Here is an 18,501-nt window from a genome sequence, read left to right on the forward strand (position 1 = left end):
TAATTGTATAAAGATATTATAACTATAAAGATATTATAAAAGAAAATATATAAATAAAAAATTATATATGAAAAAAAAATTATATATAAATATATATTAAATTATAAATTAAAATAAAAAAATTATATATGAATATATTAAATTAAATATTAAAATAAAAAATATATATATGAATATATTAAATTATATATTAAATGCTCTATATAATTATATAAATTATATATGAAGAGAAAGTAAATGTAAAAAATCTTTATATTATTTTGTATATTTTAATACATATTTAACATAAGTTTTTGCATAAATGTTTTCTGTCTCATGGCAACAAATTAGAACAAGGTACAAAGTGTCCTTATAATGTACTATTTGTAGTACTTTAGGATGGACTTGAAGAGACAACTTTTATGTCTTGTTGTTCTTTAGGATGAACTTAAAGAGATTTTTGAAAAACTTTTGCTTTTCAATTTTAATAGTTTAAGAAAACGCGATCATGACGACTTTTTAACTCTTCTTCTGAAATGATAAAAATGATTTATTCTTTCCGAAAATTGAAAAAATGTTAACAATTTGTGGATTATCAAAACATTTTAGTTTGTACAAACCACACAGTTTATTTCCCAGACCATTTTAGAAGAAAACCGAACATGATGTAAATAACCACCTTTTCCACTGTCTTCCACGGTTTTAATAAAGTCTGCTTCTTGATCTACACAAATATATTGTGTCCGCATTAAACTTTTTTTTTGAGCCATAAGGAAACCGGTATATTCTTTATGCCAACTAGGAGGGCATTCAAATGCTGCTGGTATCATAAGGTAATTTGTTCTTTCATTTACGTCACATATTGAACAAAGTGCGTTAAAATGTTTTTCTTTATATTTCAAATCCATTATATTTGATTTCTCGAGTTCAAACTCCACTCCAAATATAGGTGAATTCTTACTGGATACGGTATCGTTTTTATAATATTTTGGCAATTCAGGCATGCACAAGTAATTCGAACCTCCTCCTTCATCCATATTTGCAGGACTACCAATATAACCTTTCAAATTAAATAAACCAGTGATATATTAAATCTAATTTAGTAAACTTGTAAATTAAAAAAAAAAAAATTATAATTACCACTATAAATAGTTGATCTATCGATCCGGCACGATGATTTGCCCCAATGGGTGTACGTTATATGGTACTTAGTAAAGGCGCAGTTTAAACAAGTTCCGTTAATACCTAAAATATTAATTGTCAAACCATGAAGATGATTTTTAATCTATTTTTAAAACATTAAGTCTTAAATCTAATATACCTGAACAATAATGACTTGATATGATAAGTTGGTTTACTAAAAATTTTAGTTTTTTTTTTTTTAATTTGAATGTTTAAATTTACTCGATTTACAACTCAGACAAATTTTTCTCTTTAAACGTCTTTTTACTCTAAGGTAATTAATACACGGGAGGAGACATTTGCTAATTTTTTGGAGAATTTTTCCCACCCACCCAGAGCCCATAGAGAGCAGCGCCCATTATAGTATTTTTAGAAAAGAGAAAGAGAATCAACATTACGGTGAAGTGAAAATGGTTGAAGGATGGCTGCAAGAGCAGGTCTAACTACGTTTACAATGCGTTTTTGCAACTTGTCTAAAAGAGAAAAGTTATCATTCGAAGATCTGCTCCAGTTATGGCAATAGTATTCTATACAAGGACGGATTTGAGATTTATGGAGATAAAGAATAGAATCCGGAGTAAAAAATTGGCAAGCTTGATGAAGAGTAGATGCTAATTTTGCAATGGATTTGATATATGGTTTACAGAAAAGGTCGGAAGTAAGAGTTAATCCTAGAAGAAAAAGAATAGATGACTCATCAAGTACATTACCGCTCATAAATACAGGAAGATTGTTGTGATAACGATTAGCTGAGAAAAATCAAACCTTATTTGAGCTAAAGTTAACCAGCCACTGAGAGCCCCATGCTGTAACAGAAGTGAGATCCTTTTCAAGCTCAAATGCCTCCTTCAAGCAATCAGAGACTGATGGCTTCTTATCAAGACAAGAATAACTGGTGATATTGTCAATGAATAATGCCACCTTGGATGTGAGAATTTCTGGGAGATTGTTAATGTAAGTTAAAAAAAGTATAGGGCCAAAGATGGAACATTGAATAAACATGCTACCTAATACACCGTAAAAAGAGAATTTATAGAGAAGACCAACATGCCAAACTTTATCGAAAGTTCGAGAACAACAGCCTTAACCTCTCCACATCTATCTAATGCACAATAAAGCCTATCAGTTATAACCGTTAACAAATCAGCAGTAAAATGAGAAGATCAAAAACCATATTAATGATCAGAATGTAAGTTATTAAATTCAATATGAGAGATTAAGTGTTAGCTAATTTAAGACTCAAAAACCTTGCTTATGATAGTAAGAAGACTAATGGGACGGTAGTTATATCAGATAAGTCAGATCGCTCTCCAGAACTTTTGAAAATAGCGATAACAGATGGTGCTTTCCACCAGGCTGGAAAACAAGACTCTGATAAGCACTTGTTCAATAATTTTAAAAGTATAGACAACAGCTTCGGAGAACACTTCTGCAAAACTATAACAGGTATGTTGTTCGGACTACAAGCTGTAGAAGAGCCTAAGCAGGAAATCACTTTAGATACAGAAGCTGGAGTGATATGAATGCCAAACAATTGATCAACGTGTTTGTTGGCTATATCAGGTAGGATGTGATTAGTGGAATCAAGAGATAAGATTGATGAAAAGTTCTTAACAAAATTTGAGCCATGCAAAAGAGGAGGAATAACAGATTTGCCCTTATTATAGACACAATTAAAGATTCTCCAGAAGTATCTGGAGCTTAACTTTTGAATAAAATACGAGATTTTGTGACCTGAAAATAACGAGCTATGGTCCTAGACGAAATATTTTTGCAATGGTTTCTAGAAATAGTAAACTGTCTACTTTCTGGAGAATTGTTTTGGCAATAGATATGGAAGTAATGGTTACGATTGAACATTACAGCAGCATAATGAGATAAAAACCATGGAGAAGAGTGATGCTTGACTTGGAATCGTTGAGAGGAATAATTCAAGAAGTTATAGAAGAATCACATTTGTCAGCAGGATGACAAAAGATTACTACCCAAGGGCCATTACAAGTAGTTGTAAAAAGTACAATGATAGGGGGATTCTGATGATGAAGAAGAATGAGATAACAGTTTTAAAGTGATCAAACCATGCTCAGAACCACCTAAAAGCAAATCTTGAGAAACTGACTGAGAAACCGACTGAGAGCACTGACTAGGATCAAAAAACAATATATAAGTTGAGTAGAGATGTGAAATGAATCGGATTGTCTACAAAGCGAGTTGGAAAGTTAACTATTTGTGTTGTTTTGTGGGCCTTAACATCTGCAGAGTCACTGACACTAGAACCAAGCCATTTACTGTGATGAGCATTAAAGTCACCAACAACAACAATATTGGCTGAAAGATAAAGAGAAAGGGCTTGGTCAATTTAATCAGAAACAACATCAAAAAGAGAGCAGTCTTGAGATGGAGAGCAATATAGAAGGAGAAAAGTGATAGAGTGGTGCTAAACAAAAGCACATAAAAGAATAGTCTGTGGATTCAAACCTAATTTCCTGACAAATAGGTGAATTCTTACGAATGTAAATGCCTAGGCCAAGCATGTGACTAGTGGAGTCTTTACAAATTAAAGAAAGATAACCATCAATACTTTGATCACAAGATGAGATAGCTGAACTCAAATTAGTCTCACTAAGAGCAAGTAGGTTTGGTAAAGTTTGCAAAAGTTAAAACGCAACAGAAGAAAAGTTACTTTGAAGACCACAAATATTAGTGAATGTTAAAGAATCTTAAAGAACTTGGTGATGAAACTGGTTTTTTGTGTTTTATAGTTTTTGATACTTTAGTCATTATTTAAATTGGTTAAAGAACTTGACTCAAAGCTCAGGTCAGTTGCCTAGTCATAAAAACAGAGACACAAGCAAACCCATGCAATGAGTCAAAAAGATCCAGCATTCAACATCCTAAACTAGAAACAATGTATTGTAAATACATCTATGCAAACGTAATGGATGAAGAATGGGTGTAAATCTAGTCAACAGATAGAATCTATTTACCCCTTAAATACTTCATCAAAAGTTCAGACAGAAATAGATACTTAATGTTTGTCCACATGGTGATACAAGCAAGTTATTCAATTTGGATTTGAGGCTTTCAGCTTCAGCTTTCAGCAGTTTGTTTTCAGTGGATAACCATTGGTTGTTAAAGTTAATATTATTAAAATGTTCATTCAAAGCATATTTTCCCCTCTTTATACATAACAGCATCACATTACAACATCTTAAACCTTTGACACCTTTTCAAGCTTTGTTTGTATTACTTAATCTAAAAAATATGAGAAATCCAATTTATTTTTCCTTTGTACACTGTTCTCCAAATAGACTGCCCTAATTTTTGGATTTAATATGCATTTGTAAATACAATGTTGTCGAAAAAATCTGAAAGGTATATTTTAAAAATTAGAACTTTAAACTCTTTGCTTTTTTTCTTCTAAATTTTTGTAAATATATAACTTATTTTGACCAACATAAAGTCGGCCATTAGGCTGACCCTATGGTGGTCAAAATAAGTTTACCAGATATAATCATTTTCCAATATAGTATCAGATTTTGAATTATGTAGTTGTGCAGTTTGATTGATAAATATCAGATCAAAATCTTTAAATCCTACTATTTGAAAAAATTTGTAAACTTTTGGATTTTGAATTTTGTCCTTCAGTAGTTTGTTCCAACTGCGATAGAAACTTGTTTAATCTACAAAGAAGAGGCTGCATATCTTTCCAAATGGTTAGAGACTTTATCAAAGGTACTAATTTATACTTTTTGTTATATATATATATATATATATATATATATATATATATATATATATATATATATATATATATATACATACATACATACATACATACATACATACATACATACATTACATACATACATACATACATACATACATACATACATATATATATATATATATATATATATATATATATATATATATATATATATATATATATATATATAAATAACATATTTTAGGTAAATTGAAGTACTATTAGATGAATCTCTTCAATATTATGTATGCAGAAAAATGTTAAGCCAGAGTTGAATATTTTAAATGTGACTAAGAAAATCTGGGAGCTCTGCTGTTTGAATCTTTGTATGGATAAATAATACTATGATTTTATAATTTAAATAAAATTAATTGAAGTATTCTTTTAATGTTACATTAATGTTTGATTCAGTGTATTTTTGTTTCTTATATAATTTCAAAGTTTATGTTGTCTTCAGACAGAAATCTTCTCTCTATTTCAGTTGAAATAATGAAAATAAGTTGAAAAGAAAGAAAATAAATCAGATCTCATTCCAAACTTATATGGAGCTATCAAATGTATATCAAATGTGCTAAAACTCTTTAAAAACAAAATTAAAAAATTATGTTCTATTTTCCGCAGGAATTTTACTTGTGTAGAACCCAAGCATTAATATTAAAACCATTGAATGCATTGAATCTTGTTATATGAATATAAAACAGTGATCAAAGAGCTGTTAGAAATATAATTCATGTCAACAATGCAACAGAATCTATCAAATTTTTAACTAAGGAAAGAAGTATTGATAGCTTTAATACAATGGTAAGAATATTTATAGATGGTGGTCAAAACTTCTTAAAAGTGGTCATTAATGTTTATGAGCCAAAAATTATTATTCTTTATCTAAAATAAATGAAGAATCTGGTGTGCAACATTATTATATTCATGCTATTGCGGAGGTTTCAGAGGACAATCTACAAAATATAACAACAATCTACAAAATTATTGGCATCTCTTAAACTTGAAGAAGTTAATTTTATTCTTGCATCGCACCTGAGGTGTTTTTAGATTTTCGAGCCAATTTTTTGGCAAATATGCTTGTCTGCATTCTGAAAATGAATAAAGTAAGTAAAGGATAAACCAGAGAAAATAAAAGCATAAAACTAATATACTTTTAATTTATAAGATCTCAATTAATATATTTTTTTAAATTTAATTTAAAAGTGTTTCAATTATTACATTAAAGCTTATAATTTTTCATATATTGCCACGTTGATGTAGTATTAAGGTTGATTAAGTGCATCATTAATGAGGCATGACATTCTATGAGGGTTCAAATCATACAAACAGATAACTTATTTTAATGTTTTACTTGCTTTGTAGACATTAGGAAATATCAAAGTTTCAAATTTTTAAATAATTAAGTTTTCAAGTAATTAAGCTTGGATTAAATAACTTTGAAACTTCAAATTTTTAAAATTCTTTATGGTAAAACACTTTTAAATTAGAATAAAAGCGTTAACTTTTTATTTTTTCTGGTTTATTTTTTATTCATTTCACCATTAGTTAAGATTTTTTTTCTTTTTTAGTTTAGTTTTAGATTTTTTTTTAATTTTTATTTCTTTAATTTTTTATTTTTTATTTTTATTTTATTTTCAGTTTAAAATTTATTTATTTTTTTAGTTCAAGTTTTTATTTATTCAGCGCATTTTTTATACGCGCTTAACTTAAAACATGCAAGGAGCCATAATCAAGTCGTCAAAACAAAATATTATATGATCATATAAGCAATTACATGTCTCCTAAAAAGGCTTGACCTCTCTCTGTATATATGTGCATGTGTATATATATATATATATTTATATATCAAGTAATGAGGAAGTTATCGGAAAAAATAAAAACGTCAATAACTTATTTATAAATAAAAAAACAAACTACTATTATATTTTTTTAAAATAAAGCATTTATCTTTTAATAAAAACATACTATTTTTTATATGAAAAAACACCACCATCTGCAATTGATCTCAATTTTGCTCTGACGCCTTTCATATGCGACTGTAAAAAGTTTAAATCAATTTCTTGTAGTTTTAGTTTAATGCGATCAATCAAAACTTGCTCTGTTGAAGCTTGCCAATCTCCCTCGTAAACCTTCTGTGCCAAATGTCCGCAAAAATTTTCAATTGGTCGTGCTTGAGGCACATTTGGGGGATTGGAATCTTTATCAGCGTAATAGACATATTGGTCCATCCAATTTAGAGAATCTTTAGGATAATGAGAACTTGCTAAATCTGGCCAAAATAAATAGTTAAAGTCTCCATGATACTTGTGAATAAATGGAAGAAGTCGTTTTTCTAAACATTCATTAATATAAATTGATGAATTGATCGCTACAGCCTTGGAAGTGCGAAACAATGGCTCGGACATACCATGGTCAGATATGGCTATCCACATTTATAATTTTTTTGGAAATTTCTCTTTTCCTATAAAACGAACACTTTCTGGGCATGTCTTTTTGTTGTTTGTGTAGTATCTAGAATTTCCAGGCATGTTGTCCCCTGCAAAACAAATGTATTTTTCGTCATCGATGACTAGAAGCGATTTGTGTTATAGAGTTGGTTAACTAGTTTCCTGCTTCTTTTCTTTGCCTTTATTTGTTGTTCTATAGTGTATTTTGAAGTCTTTTCACGTTTTCTATATTTAACATTCATTATTTTTAACTGACGACTAATTGTCGATTGATTTACACCGAATTTAATACCTATTTTTCTCTGACTGAACCCTTTTCGATTGTTGACAAGTCTCATTAATTCGGCTTTCTTTTCTCTAGTCCAGGATGTCGGACAACCAGGGTGCTTTCTATCAGAAAACGATTGAACAGTTTCAAGTCTTTTTAGGTTATCATATATTGTACTTCGAGCAAATCCTTCCTTTTCAAAATGATATACGATTTTTTTTTTTTTAATATTAGGTTTATTTACAAAAAACATTTTTAGTCGCTTTCGAAAAGATTCTCGTTCAGCTGCATTTAACTTCATTTTAAATAATTGTGTTTCAAATAATAAAGTTTATATTTTATAGAATGTTTATGCCTACGCATAAAACCACATAAACTAATTATTACGCTCAAATAATGAAATTAGGATTTGTCCGATAACTTCAGCATCACCCGTTATATAAATATATATATATATATATATATATATATATATATATATATATATATATATATATATATATATATATATATATATATATATACACACACACACACATATATATATATTATCAATATATTTTGATTATATTGATAATGTACTTGTATAAATATTTATAGTTATATTGATTTGCATATATTATATTGATAATATACTGAAAATATATTTTACTATCAATATCTATAAAAATATTATCTAAATGCGAATTCCTGTTACTGCAATAATCAGAATATAGATAATATTTTTAACAGTATTGTTGATAATATATATATATATATATATATATATATATATATATATATATATATTATACATATATATATATATATATATATATATATATATATATATATATATATATATATATATATATATTTCACATCTTTGCTTCCAACAAGGCTGCAAGCAACCACTATAAGAGTTGAAAGTTACTGGAAGAGAAAAGATGAAGTTTGTAGAGCAAGATAACAATAACAGCTTAAAAGATTGCAAATTATATGAATCAGGAAAGCGAGATGAAGGAAACGTTGATGCGAGCAAGATAAAGGAAACGTTGAGCAAGATGAAGGAAAACCTCGAACATCAGTTCCAAAGAACAGATGTTCGAGGAAAAAAAACTAGACAAGAGTTTTTTGAGCACTTAGGAACAGTCACAGAAAAAGGATGAGACTTAATTAAATGACGAGTCACACGAGAATGAATTTTAGTAGATGGCACAAGAGATGCTAGCTCTTCAGAGCAGTGCCCATTATAGTATTTGTAGAAAAGAGAAAGAGAAGCAGCATTACGACAATGTGATAATGGTCGGAGGTTGGTTGCAAGAGCAGGTCCAACTATGTTTACAATGCGTTTTTGCACTTTGTCTAAAAGAGAAAGGGCATCATTAGAAGATCCGCCCCAGATATTATAACAGTATTCCATACTGGGACGGATTTGAGATTTATAGAGAATAGAATCCGAAGTAAGAAAGTGTCAAGCTCAATAAAGAGATGCAACTTTAGCAGATGCTAATTTTGCAATGGATTTGATATACAGTTTCCAAGAAAGATTGGAAGTAAGTGTTAATCCTAGAAGATGAAGGGTAGATGACTCATCAAGTACATTACTGTTCATAAATATAGGAAGATCATATATATAAATATATATATATATATAAATATATATATATATATATATAAATATATGTATATATAAATATATGTATATATAAATATATGTATAAATATATATATATATATATATATATATATATATATATATATATAAATAAATAGATAAAAAAATAAATATATATATATATATATATATATATATATATATATATATATATATAAATAAATATATATATCATGAATCCCTAAAAAGGACTTCGGATTTGAAAGTCAAAAAAAGATTACTTCTTCATAGGTTTTGATATCCAGGAGCTCTAAAAATATATGGACTACTAATGGGAAAAAAATTAAGACTTTTAGGTAAGAGGAACAATCATTTTTTGAACCAAGAGTCCTTAGGTATAATGCCAGCAAAGACTCCGGGCTTAAAAATGATAAGTTCCAAGTCATTAAATTTCATTAACTTTTTTTAAAGCATATCATAAGTCAACCAACATGTTTAGAGCTTCTGGATACTACAGAACTGAAAAAAAAAACATCCATAATATATAAGTATATAAAATAAAGATAAAAATTAGACCTGGCTTGCCAGAAGGTCCTGTTTCCCCTTTTATTCCTCGTTCTCCTTTTTCTCCAACCTTTGAAAAATGTTTTAAAAAGTTTCAACAAACTTGTGTAAACAACTTTTATTATTTATTAAAATTTTTTATTTTATTTTTATTTTTATTTAAATGTAACTTTTTAGCATTACCTGAAATTTATTAATATTTGATTCACTAGGTAGCTGATTCAGAACTGTTTCAGAAAATTTCTGTCCTCCATTACTTACTTGATTCATATATTGACAGTCACATTCTTAAATAAAAAATTCACATATATATATATATATATATATATATATATATATATATATATATATATATATATATATATATATATATATATATATATATATATATATATATATATACACACACACACACATATATATATATATATATATATATATATATATATATATATATATATATATATATATATATATACTATTATTATCACTGCTATTTTTATTATTATTACTACTTTATAGAATAATATTATTTACTATATTATTTACTGCTTTTTTTAATATTACTACTTTCTTGACCATTTTTTCAAATTTAAAAAAGTCTTTAAACCTCTTAAAAAACTAAGCAAGTGATACTATGTACAAAAAATTATATAAATAAGAAATTATATAAATCATTTTTAATAACATTTTATATAAGTTTAGCTTTTGAAAAAAAAACAAAGACTAAACACACACAATTTAACTTGATCATGAAATATTTATCTTTGAAAAATCTCAATTAAGATTTGTTTTTTCATTGAGATAATGGTTAGGTAACTGTTACCATTGTACGCTTTAACTAATAATATTTTTTATCTCTAGTTTCTAATATACTTTTTAACAAGTTTAATTGTTTCCGCAATTCTAGATTCATTAAATTGATTGCATTTAATGATCAAGTTTGTTTTTAGGTCAGTTATTTCTTAAAAGAATGCTAATAAAAAATATTTTTCATAAATGCTCTATTTGGACCATAACAAAATTCTATTGAGTTGCATAGGGCATTTAAAAACTAATAACTGCATTATAATGCTTGCATAGGTGCCATGAATAGGTTATGTTTATGAACAGGTAAGTTATTATCTTATTTAAAATAACTAGATAAAATAACTAGATGATAAAATATTTATGAAAACTATTTTCCTTTATATTAACAGAGTTATAAATACTATTTTTTTAAATCTTATTTTAATTTTAACTTGTAAAGCCCATATTGGTTGATTTTTATTTTTTTTAACATCTTTACTTCCAACAAGGCTGCAAGCAACCACTATTAGAGTCAAAGGTTACTTAGGGCTGATGACACAGGTTATAAAATGGAGGGGCACAATCATCAATTTTTCAAAAAAGTCCTTTATATCTGAAATTTTCTTTAAAGAAAAAAAAGAAAAAGAAAAAAAAAGTCCTTTAGAAATGAAGTAAGGGAGGGAAAGAGGGCATGTCTCTCCCCGGCCCCCCGATGTCGTCGGCTCTGTTACTGGAAAAGAAAAGATGAAATTTATAAAGCAAGATAACTATTAATAAACGACTTGAAAGATTGTAAATTATATGATTTAAGAAAACAAGATGAAGAGAATTTTTGCAGCACTTAGGAACAGTCACATGGTAAACGACCGGGGTTGATATTTGGCCGGAGCCGGGTTTGATAAAATATAGCCAGGGCCGGGTTTGTGACCGGGGCTGCATAAACATTTATACATTCTTAAGTTTTTTTTTTTTTTTCAAAATTTATGTTGAAATTATGTATGATTTTGTATATATATGCACTTATAAACATCATTATGATCAACATAATCATCATCATCATCATCACCACCATCATCATCATCATTAGATGAATTTCTGAATAGAAACTCTACATTTTTACAGAAGATTCCTATTTCACAACAGTTGACGATAATGTTATAGTTTTTGCATTAATAGATCAGAAATTTTTTAAATTACATTCTTAGCATCAAAATAAATTAAAAATATAAGAGTTTTTTAAAGATAAAACAAAAAATATGATATTTGTGTCATGTTTCTATATTTGTTGGTATCAAGTTTAAATTTACTATGAATCAGTTTAATTTTTATTTAAGTATGTGGCTAGCACTAATCTTAAAAAACTAGGAAAGTAATTTACTCGTTTCACTAAGAACAAAAATCTTCTTGAAAAAAGAGAAAAATATTTGGTTCTTTTTATACTGTGTATTTGTAAATTTTAACTAGAAAATGTTTTGTTGCGAAAATTACTTCGTTTTAAGTTGATGTAAAGGTTTATACGCTTTTGCAAAATACATTACAAATGTTTTATTTTGTGAAACATATTTTTTTCGAAATATTTTTGTGTCTTCTTTAATGCTATGATGTTATTTTGTCAAATTATCTCATGAGGGTTTTGTTATAGCAATTTCTAATAAACCTATGGTATAGAAACACTGCAAAAATGTTGAATTTGTAAACAAATTTTCAAAAAAGAAACAAATAACGACAAATAATCTGCTTTATTGACAAATCCAATTGATTAAACATTCTCTATATAAAACTAAATGTTGCTTTTATTAAAGTTTCAAAAAAAAAATCATCATTTCACACATGCCAAGTAACATAGGACTGAGTAATATATCCTCTTTATCACCACTGGTATAGATTTTTTACAAAAATGTAGTGTTTCTACACCAAAACATTTTACATAAAATATTTCCAGATTAATACTTGAATAAAAAGGTTTTGTATAATCTAGTGAATGAATATTTTTTCTTTCCTTGATTTTAATATGTTCTTCGTAAATTAAATAATTAAACTTTATTGCTTCATTGTAATTATTGCAATGCGGCGTTGATTAAACTTAGGCGAGGTCATTATCTGTATAGAACCATACTTGCAAGTAATGTTTCTATACATCCATAAAAATCCTGTTTACTCGGTTAATCAGCATATTCATCATATTGCAGTAATAGTTTTATTCTTTAAGTTATTTTCTTTCTATCACAAAATAAAAAGGTTTTCTTTTATTAATTTTAAAAATCTTTTGCCTATTTCACTGTAAATTGATTCAACAGCATTATAAATTAGTTTACAATTCTCATCACCTGTTTAGAATTCCTACCTTTTAACATGCACGCATGCACACACATTTTTCTTGAGAAAATCAACTGGTTTTGTTTATACGCAAACAATTTCAAATATAAAAAAGTATAAAACTGTTATAGACAAAAATTATTCAATACAATATTGAAAACAAATAATTATTTTATATGCGATATAACAAAAAAACATAAAAAGTGTAAAATCCATTTGTTTCACGTAAACTTTCAATTAAATATATAACTTAATTGAAAGTTTGTAATTATAGCTGAAGTGAAAGCATTAAAGTCAGGTCCGATTATCCTGTTACTGGTAACATGTAACCCAGTACAACTTGCTTCATATCCTGCTGCCGTGTAGGATATGCAAAGACTAGGAGAAATCGACTCTGACTTAAAACACCCCCTGACTTGTGGATCTTGGTTGAGTAAAGGGTAGAGATGGTGTCTCGATAAAAATACTCATCTTGGGCAGATATTAAACGCATCCGGCTACTGTCTTGTAGAAGGCCTCCTAGGCAAAGACTTAAGGGGTAAACAGATTCTATCTGTTAACCAGCCTCGCATTCCTTCTTCATCTATTAGGCTGACGCAGATATATTTATAATACATTGTTTCCAGTTTAGGATGTTAAATGCTGGATCTTCTTGACTCATTGCAAGGGTTTTGCTTGTGTTTCTGTTTTTATGACAAGCAACTCATTCTATTATCTCTTAATAATCTCTAAGAGTGACTGATTCCATCAACAGCTGTAAAATATCAGAGTATTAACAAAGCCATGTTACGCATGGATGGTGTCCCTGTTTGTACTTTTGGTGTGCATTGTCGAGGCCACATTTAGAGCCCCTTTTCCCCCTTTTTACAACTTAGGGTTTATTAATAGTAATAAAGCAGTTGCTTGGACAACGAAATAGTGTAATGACTACTATCTATGCTTTGAGTCAAGTTCTTTAAAAAATTTAAAAATGACTTTTTTTTATTTTATACTTCGCTGTTAAAATAAATTACAGATGAGTTTTACATGGTAAATATCAGTAAATAAAATATTTTAAAAACAGATGTGGACTCAAAGAAGATATGGATGATGCAATATCACTTCAATCTTTTTATAGAGCCCCTTAATATAATAAAATATACACCAGGAAAAACCCCTTAATCAAAACAAAGTTTTACTATATAAAATAAACTAAAGATATAGTCAGAAAACAAATTATTTTTACAACTACAACTGATATTTTGCAATAACTATATTTCAAATTTAGGTATTTAAAGATTTAGAAATATATACAAACATATACACAAAGATTAAAAAATTTTACATTAAAAGACCATTATATCATTAGTAACTACTAAGAATAATAAGTAAAATTCATTTGAATAAATTTACAAAAGGGTTTTGGAATTATTATTCCACAAAATTAAAAATGTATTTTTTTGCTCGGAACTTGAATGAGTTTAATGATTTCACCATATTTGCATTATTTTTTTTGAAAAGAATTCCATTACTTAGGTTCAGGATATGCTATTGAATATTTTGTATATTTATTTAATTTCCTTGGCAGTTTGAAGGAATTTGATTTGTTCTTAAGAAATAAATTATTATAACTATACATGAAAATTAGGTGCTGATAAAAATATATTTCATCTACACCCACCACTTTCATATTTCTCATTAAGGGTTTAGTATGCTTCCTCTTTTTTTCCCGTAAATAATTCTACACGCATGTTTTTGCAAACTAAGTAATTTTTTTAAGTTTAGTTGGTTGTGTACTACGCCATGTTATATTAGCATAGTTAATAAAACAAAGAGTTAAGGAAAAGTAAAATAACTTTAGACAAACTGTATTTACATATATTTACTCCGCACATGATTTTAAGTATTTCACATCTTGATTTAGAACATATCATTTTTTATCAGTGAGATAACTTTTAATCCAATTGTAGACCTTATTAGTTACTCCATAATGCTTCAACTTTTCTAAGAAAATACAATGATCAACAGTGTCAAAAGCTTTTGAGTGAACGATAAATATACTTAAAGTAAATTTATTTTTGTTAAAGCCATTATTTATTTGATCAACTAATTCAATACAAGCATGTTAAGTTGAATGATTTTTCTGAAACTGTTTTGAATAAAAAAAAATCCATTTTTAGTAAAATGATCAAATTCTATTGTAAATTAGAGGCTCGAATATTTTTGAAAATACAGAAAGCACTGATATAGGCCTGTAGTTGGAAACATTAGAATGATCATTATTTTTTTAAATTGGAAATACCTTTGCTAATTTTTGTACATCAGGAAAAACCCCTTAATCAAAACAAAGTTTTACTATATAAAACAACGGTTTACTAATACTTTTTTTATTTTCAATAAGTATACTACTGGGTATATCATCAAATCCCAGTGATTTATTCTTTTTTAAACACGAAAAAGCTGTTTCAAATTCTTTAAACGTTAAGTCAAAACCATGCAATGTTGCCTAATCTGATGGTTTTAGATTTTAAAAGAATTATAGGTTGGTGTAATTTTGTTAGCAAGATGAAGTCCGCCATTTGTAAAATATTTATTAAACAACTCAAATATTTGTTTAGAGCATAATACATCAGTATTTTTTGATTATATTGATTCTTTATTGTAATAGTAATATTAATTTAGGTGGTAGTGGTGTAGTGGTAGAGCGCTCGCTTCATAAGCGAGAGGTTCCGAGTTCGATTCCCACCACATCCCTGGTAGTACTGCGCCCAACTTGTTTCTCTGTGCAGCGGCCTTGTTCGTCAAGGTTCGTGTTTCGGAGTTAGAGAGTTGAGAGAAGGTTATAACCACAAGTAGCCTTCTCATCTGTAGTGGCCTTCTTGGCCTTGGGAAGGTGAATTATAAAAAATAAAAATAAAAAATTCTTTTAGGTATGACTAAAGTACCAAAAACTATAAAACACAAAAAACTATCGTCATCACCAAGTTCTCCAAACCTATCATTCACTAATGTTTGTGGTCTTTGAAGAAAGTTTACTTCTGTTGCGTCTTATCTCTAGCAAAGTTCACAAGACCAACTTGCTCTTTGTGAGACTACTTTGAGTTCGGCTGTCTCATCTTGTGATCTTAGTGTTGATGGTTATCTTTCATTAATTTGTAAAGATTCCAATAGTCACATGCTTGGCCTGGGCATTTACATTCGCAAAAATTCACCCATTTTTGGGAAACTATTTTTGAAACCACCGACTATTTTTTTATGTGTTTTCACTTTTAGCACCACTTCGCTCTATCGCCTATCTCTTTGTTCTATATACCTCTCCTCAAGACTGCACTTTTTTTGATGTTATTTCTGATCAAATTGACCAAGTCCTCTCTCTATTGTCATCAGCCAATATCATTGTTGTTAGTGATTTTAATGCTAATCACACTGAATGATTTGGCTCTAGTGTCAGTGACTCTACAGGCGTTAAGGCCCACAACTTTTGCTTGTCTCAATCTCTAACACAAACAGTCAACTTTCCATAATACTTTCTTGACAACCTGACTTTTAATTAAAAACCCGACTTTTAATTTAAAAACCCAAATTTTACCTACTCTACTTCTAACTGATCCTAGTCAGTGCTCAGTTTCTCCACAATCACCCTTGGGTGCTTCTGATCAACTATTAACCCATTCTGTTTTATTATCAGAATCCCCCTATCAATGTCCTATCAATGTAACTCTTACAACTACCAAAAAAAAACTGACAAATGTACTTTTTACATAACTTCATGGATTCGGGCTGGCATGATATTTTTAATTCCTTCTTGACGATTCGAAATCAAGCCTCGCTCTACTCTATGGTTTTCCACACATTGTGCTGCCTCAATTTCCAATTGAAACCATTACTTTCATATCTATTAGCAAAACCATTCTCCAGAAAATAGACGTCTGTTTACTATTGCTAGAAACCATTGTAAAAAGGTTTTGTTCTACACCAAATTCCGCTATTCTTAGATCATGAAATCTCATATTTCATCACAAATTAGGCTCTCATGACTTATGGAGAACCTTTAACAGTATCAATAATAAGAAAAATCTGTTATTCCACCTCTCTTATATGGTTCAAATTTTTAACACCTCACCTAAAGACAAAGTTGAATTGTTAGCGAAGAACTTTTCATCAACATCATCTCTCGATTCCACTCGTCGCGTTCTACCTGATATAGCCAACAAATAGGTCGATCCACTTGATATTTGTATCACTCCAGCTTCTGTATCTTAAGTGATTTCCTGCTTAGACTGTTCCACATCTTGTGGTCAGGACAAAATACCTGTTATAAACTTGCAGTGCTCTACGGAGCTGCCTTCTATACTTTCAAAACTATTTAACAAGTGCTTATCAGATTCTTGTTTTCCAGCCTGCTGAAAAGGAGCATCTGTTATCTCTATTTTCAAATATTTCAGAGAACGATCTGACTTGTCTGACTACTGTCTCATTAGTCTTCTTCATATCATAAACAAGGTTTTTGAATTTTAATTAACAAACACTTCATCTCTTGTTTTGAATCTAACTTACTTTCTGATCATCAATATGGACTTCAATCTCCTACATCTGATTTACTTAAAGTAATAACCAATAGGTTTTATCTTGGATTAGATAAATCTATCGCTCATGTCATTTCTTAAGCTTTTGATAAAGTTTGGCATGCTGGTTTTCTCCATAAGCTTTCTTTTTATGGTGTATCTAGTAATATCTTTAAAATTATTGAATCCTTCTTTTCCAATTGTAGTATAAAAGTTGTTTTCAATGGACAGCACTTTTCTACATATCCTGTAACTTCAAGGGTTTCTCAAGGTTCATTCCTTGGCCCTTAAATCTTTTTAATTTATATTAACAATCTTCCAGATATTCTCACATCTAAGGTGGCATTGTTTGCTGATGATACTACAATTTATTCTTGTCTTGATAAGAAGCCAACACTCTCTAATTGCTTGGTGGGGGCATTTGAGCTTGAAAAAGATTTCACTTCTGCTACAGCATGGGGCTCACAGTGAATGGTGAACTTTTTATTCAGGCAAACCCCAATTTTTTTCAGCAAATCATTATCACAATAAAATAAATCCTCCCATATTAATGAATGGTAATGTACTCAATGAGTCTTCTACCATTCATCTTCTAGGATTAACTTTTACTCTTTTTTGGACACCCTATATCAAATTCTTGGCAAAAATAGCATTTGCAAAGGTTGCACCTCTTTATCGTACTTGACACTTTCTTACTCCAGATTCTATTTTTTAACTCTATAAACCTCAAATCTGTCCTTGTATGGAATACTGTTGCCATGTCTGGGGCATATCTTCTAATGATTTGTCTTGGCTGATGACGACAACTTGTGACATTGTATGGTATAAAATGATGATATTGCATGTTAAAACAAGTGAGAAGCAACTAACAAATTCTTTGGAGGTTCATCAAGCATTATTCAATATTGGTGAAAACAAATGTTAACTAAAGAAGTTGTTCTTAAACAAGCCATTAATTAAGATTTAGGCTATTTGGAGACAGCGTTAGTATGAAAATTTAGACTATTTTGCTAAAAAATCACTATTAACAGAGCCTTTAAAAGTAA

At 28.8% G+C, this 18,501-nt stretch overlaps 1 protein-coding gene across 1 annotated transcript in view; it reads right to left on the reverse strand.

Moving 5' to 3' along the window:
• Positions 1-234: 234 nt before the first annotated feature.
• The window catches only part of LOC100204569 (uncharacterized), a 45,094-nt gene continuing 26,827 nt past the window's right edge, over positions 235-18,501 (reverse strand). The window contains exons 3-6 of the mRNA XM_065792167.1: positions 9,990-10,093; positions 9,819-9,876; positions 1,120-1,224; positions 235-1,039 (exon numbers count right to left, since the gene is read on the reverse strand). Coding sequence (XP_065648239.1) covers positions 585-1,039; positions 1,120-1,224; positions 9,819-9,876; positions 9,990-10,093 — 722 coding nt within the window. The 3' untranslated portion in view covers positions 235-584. The remainder of the gene's footprint in view (positions 1,040-1,119; positions 1,225-9,818; positions 9,877-9,989; positions 10,094-18,501) is intronic.

This window comes from Hydra vulgaris, chromosome 03 (genome assembly GCF_038396675.1).
Source record: "Hydra vulgaris chromosome 03, alternate assembly HydraT2T_AEP".
NCBI lineage: Eukaryota > Metazoa > Cnidaria > Hydrozoa > Anthoathecata > Hydridae > Hydra > Hydra vulgaris.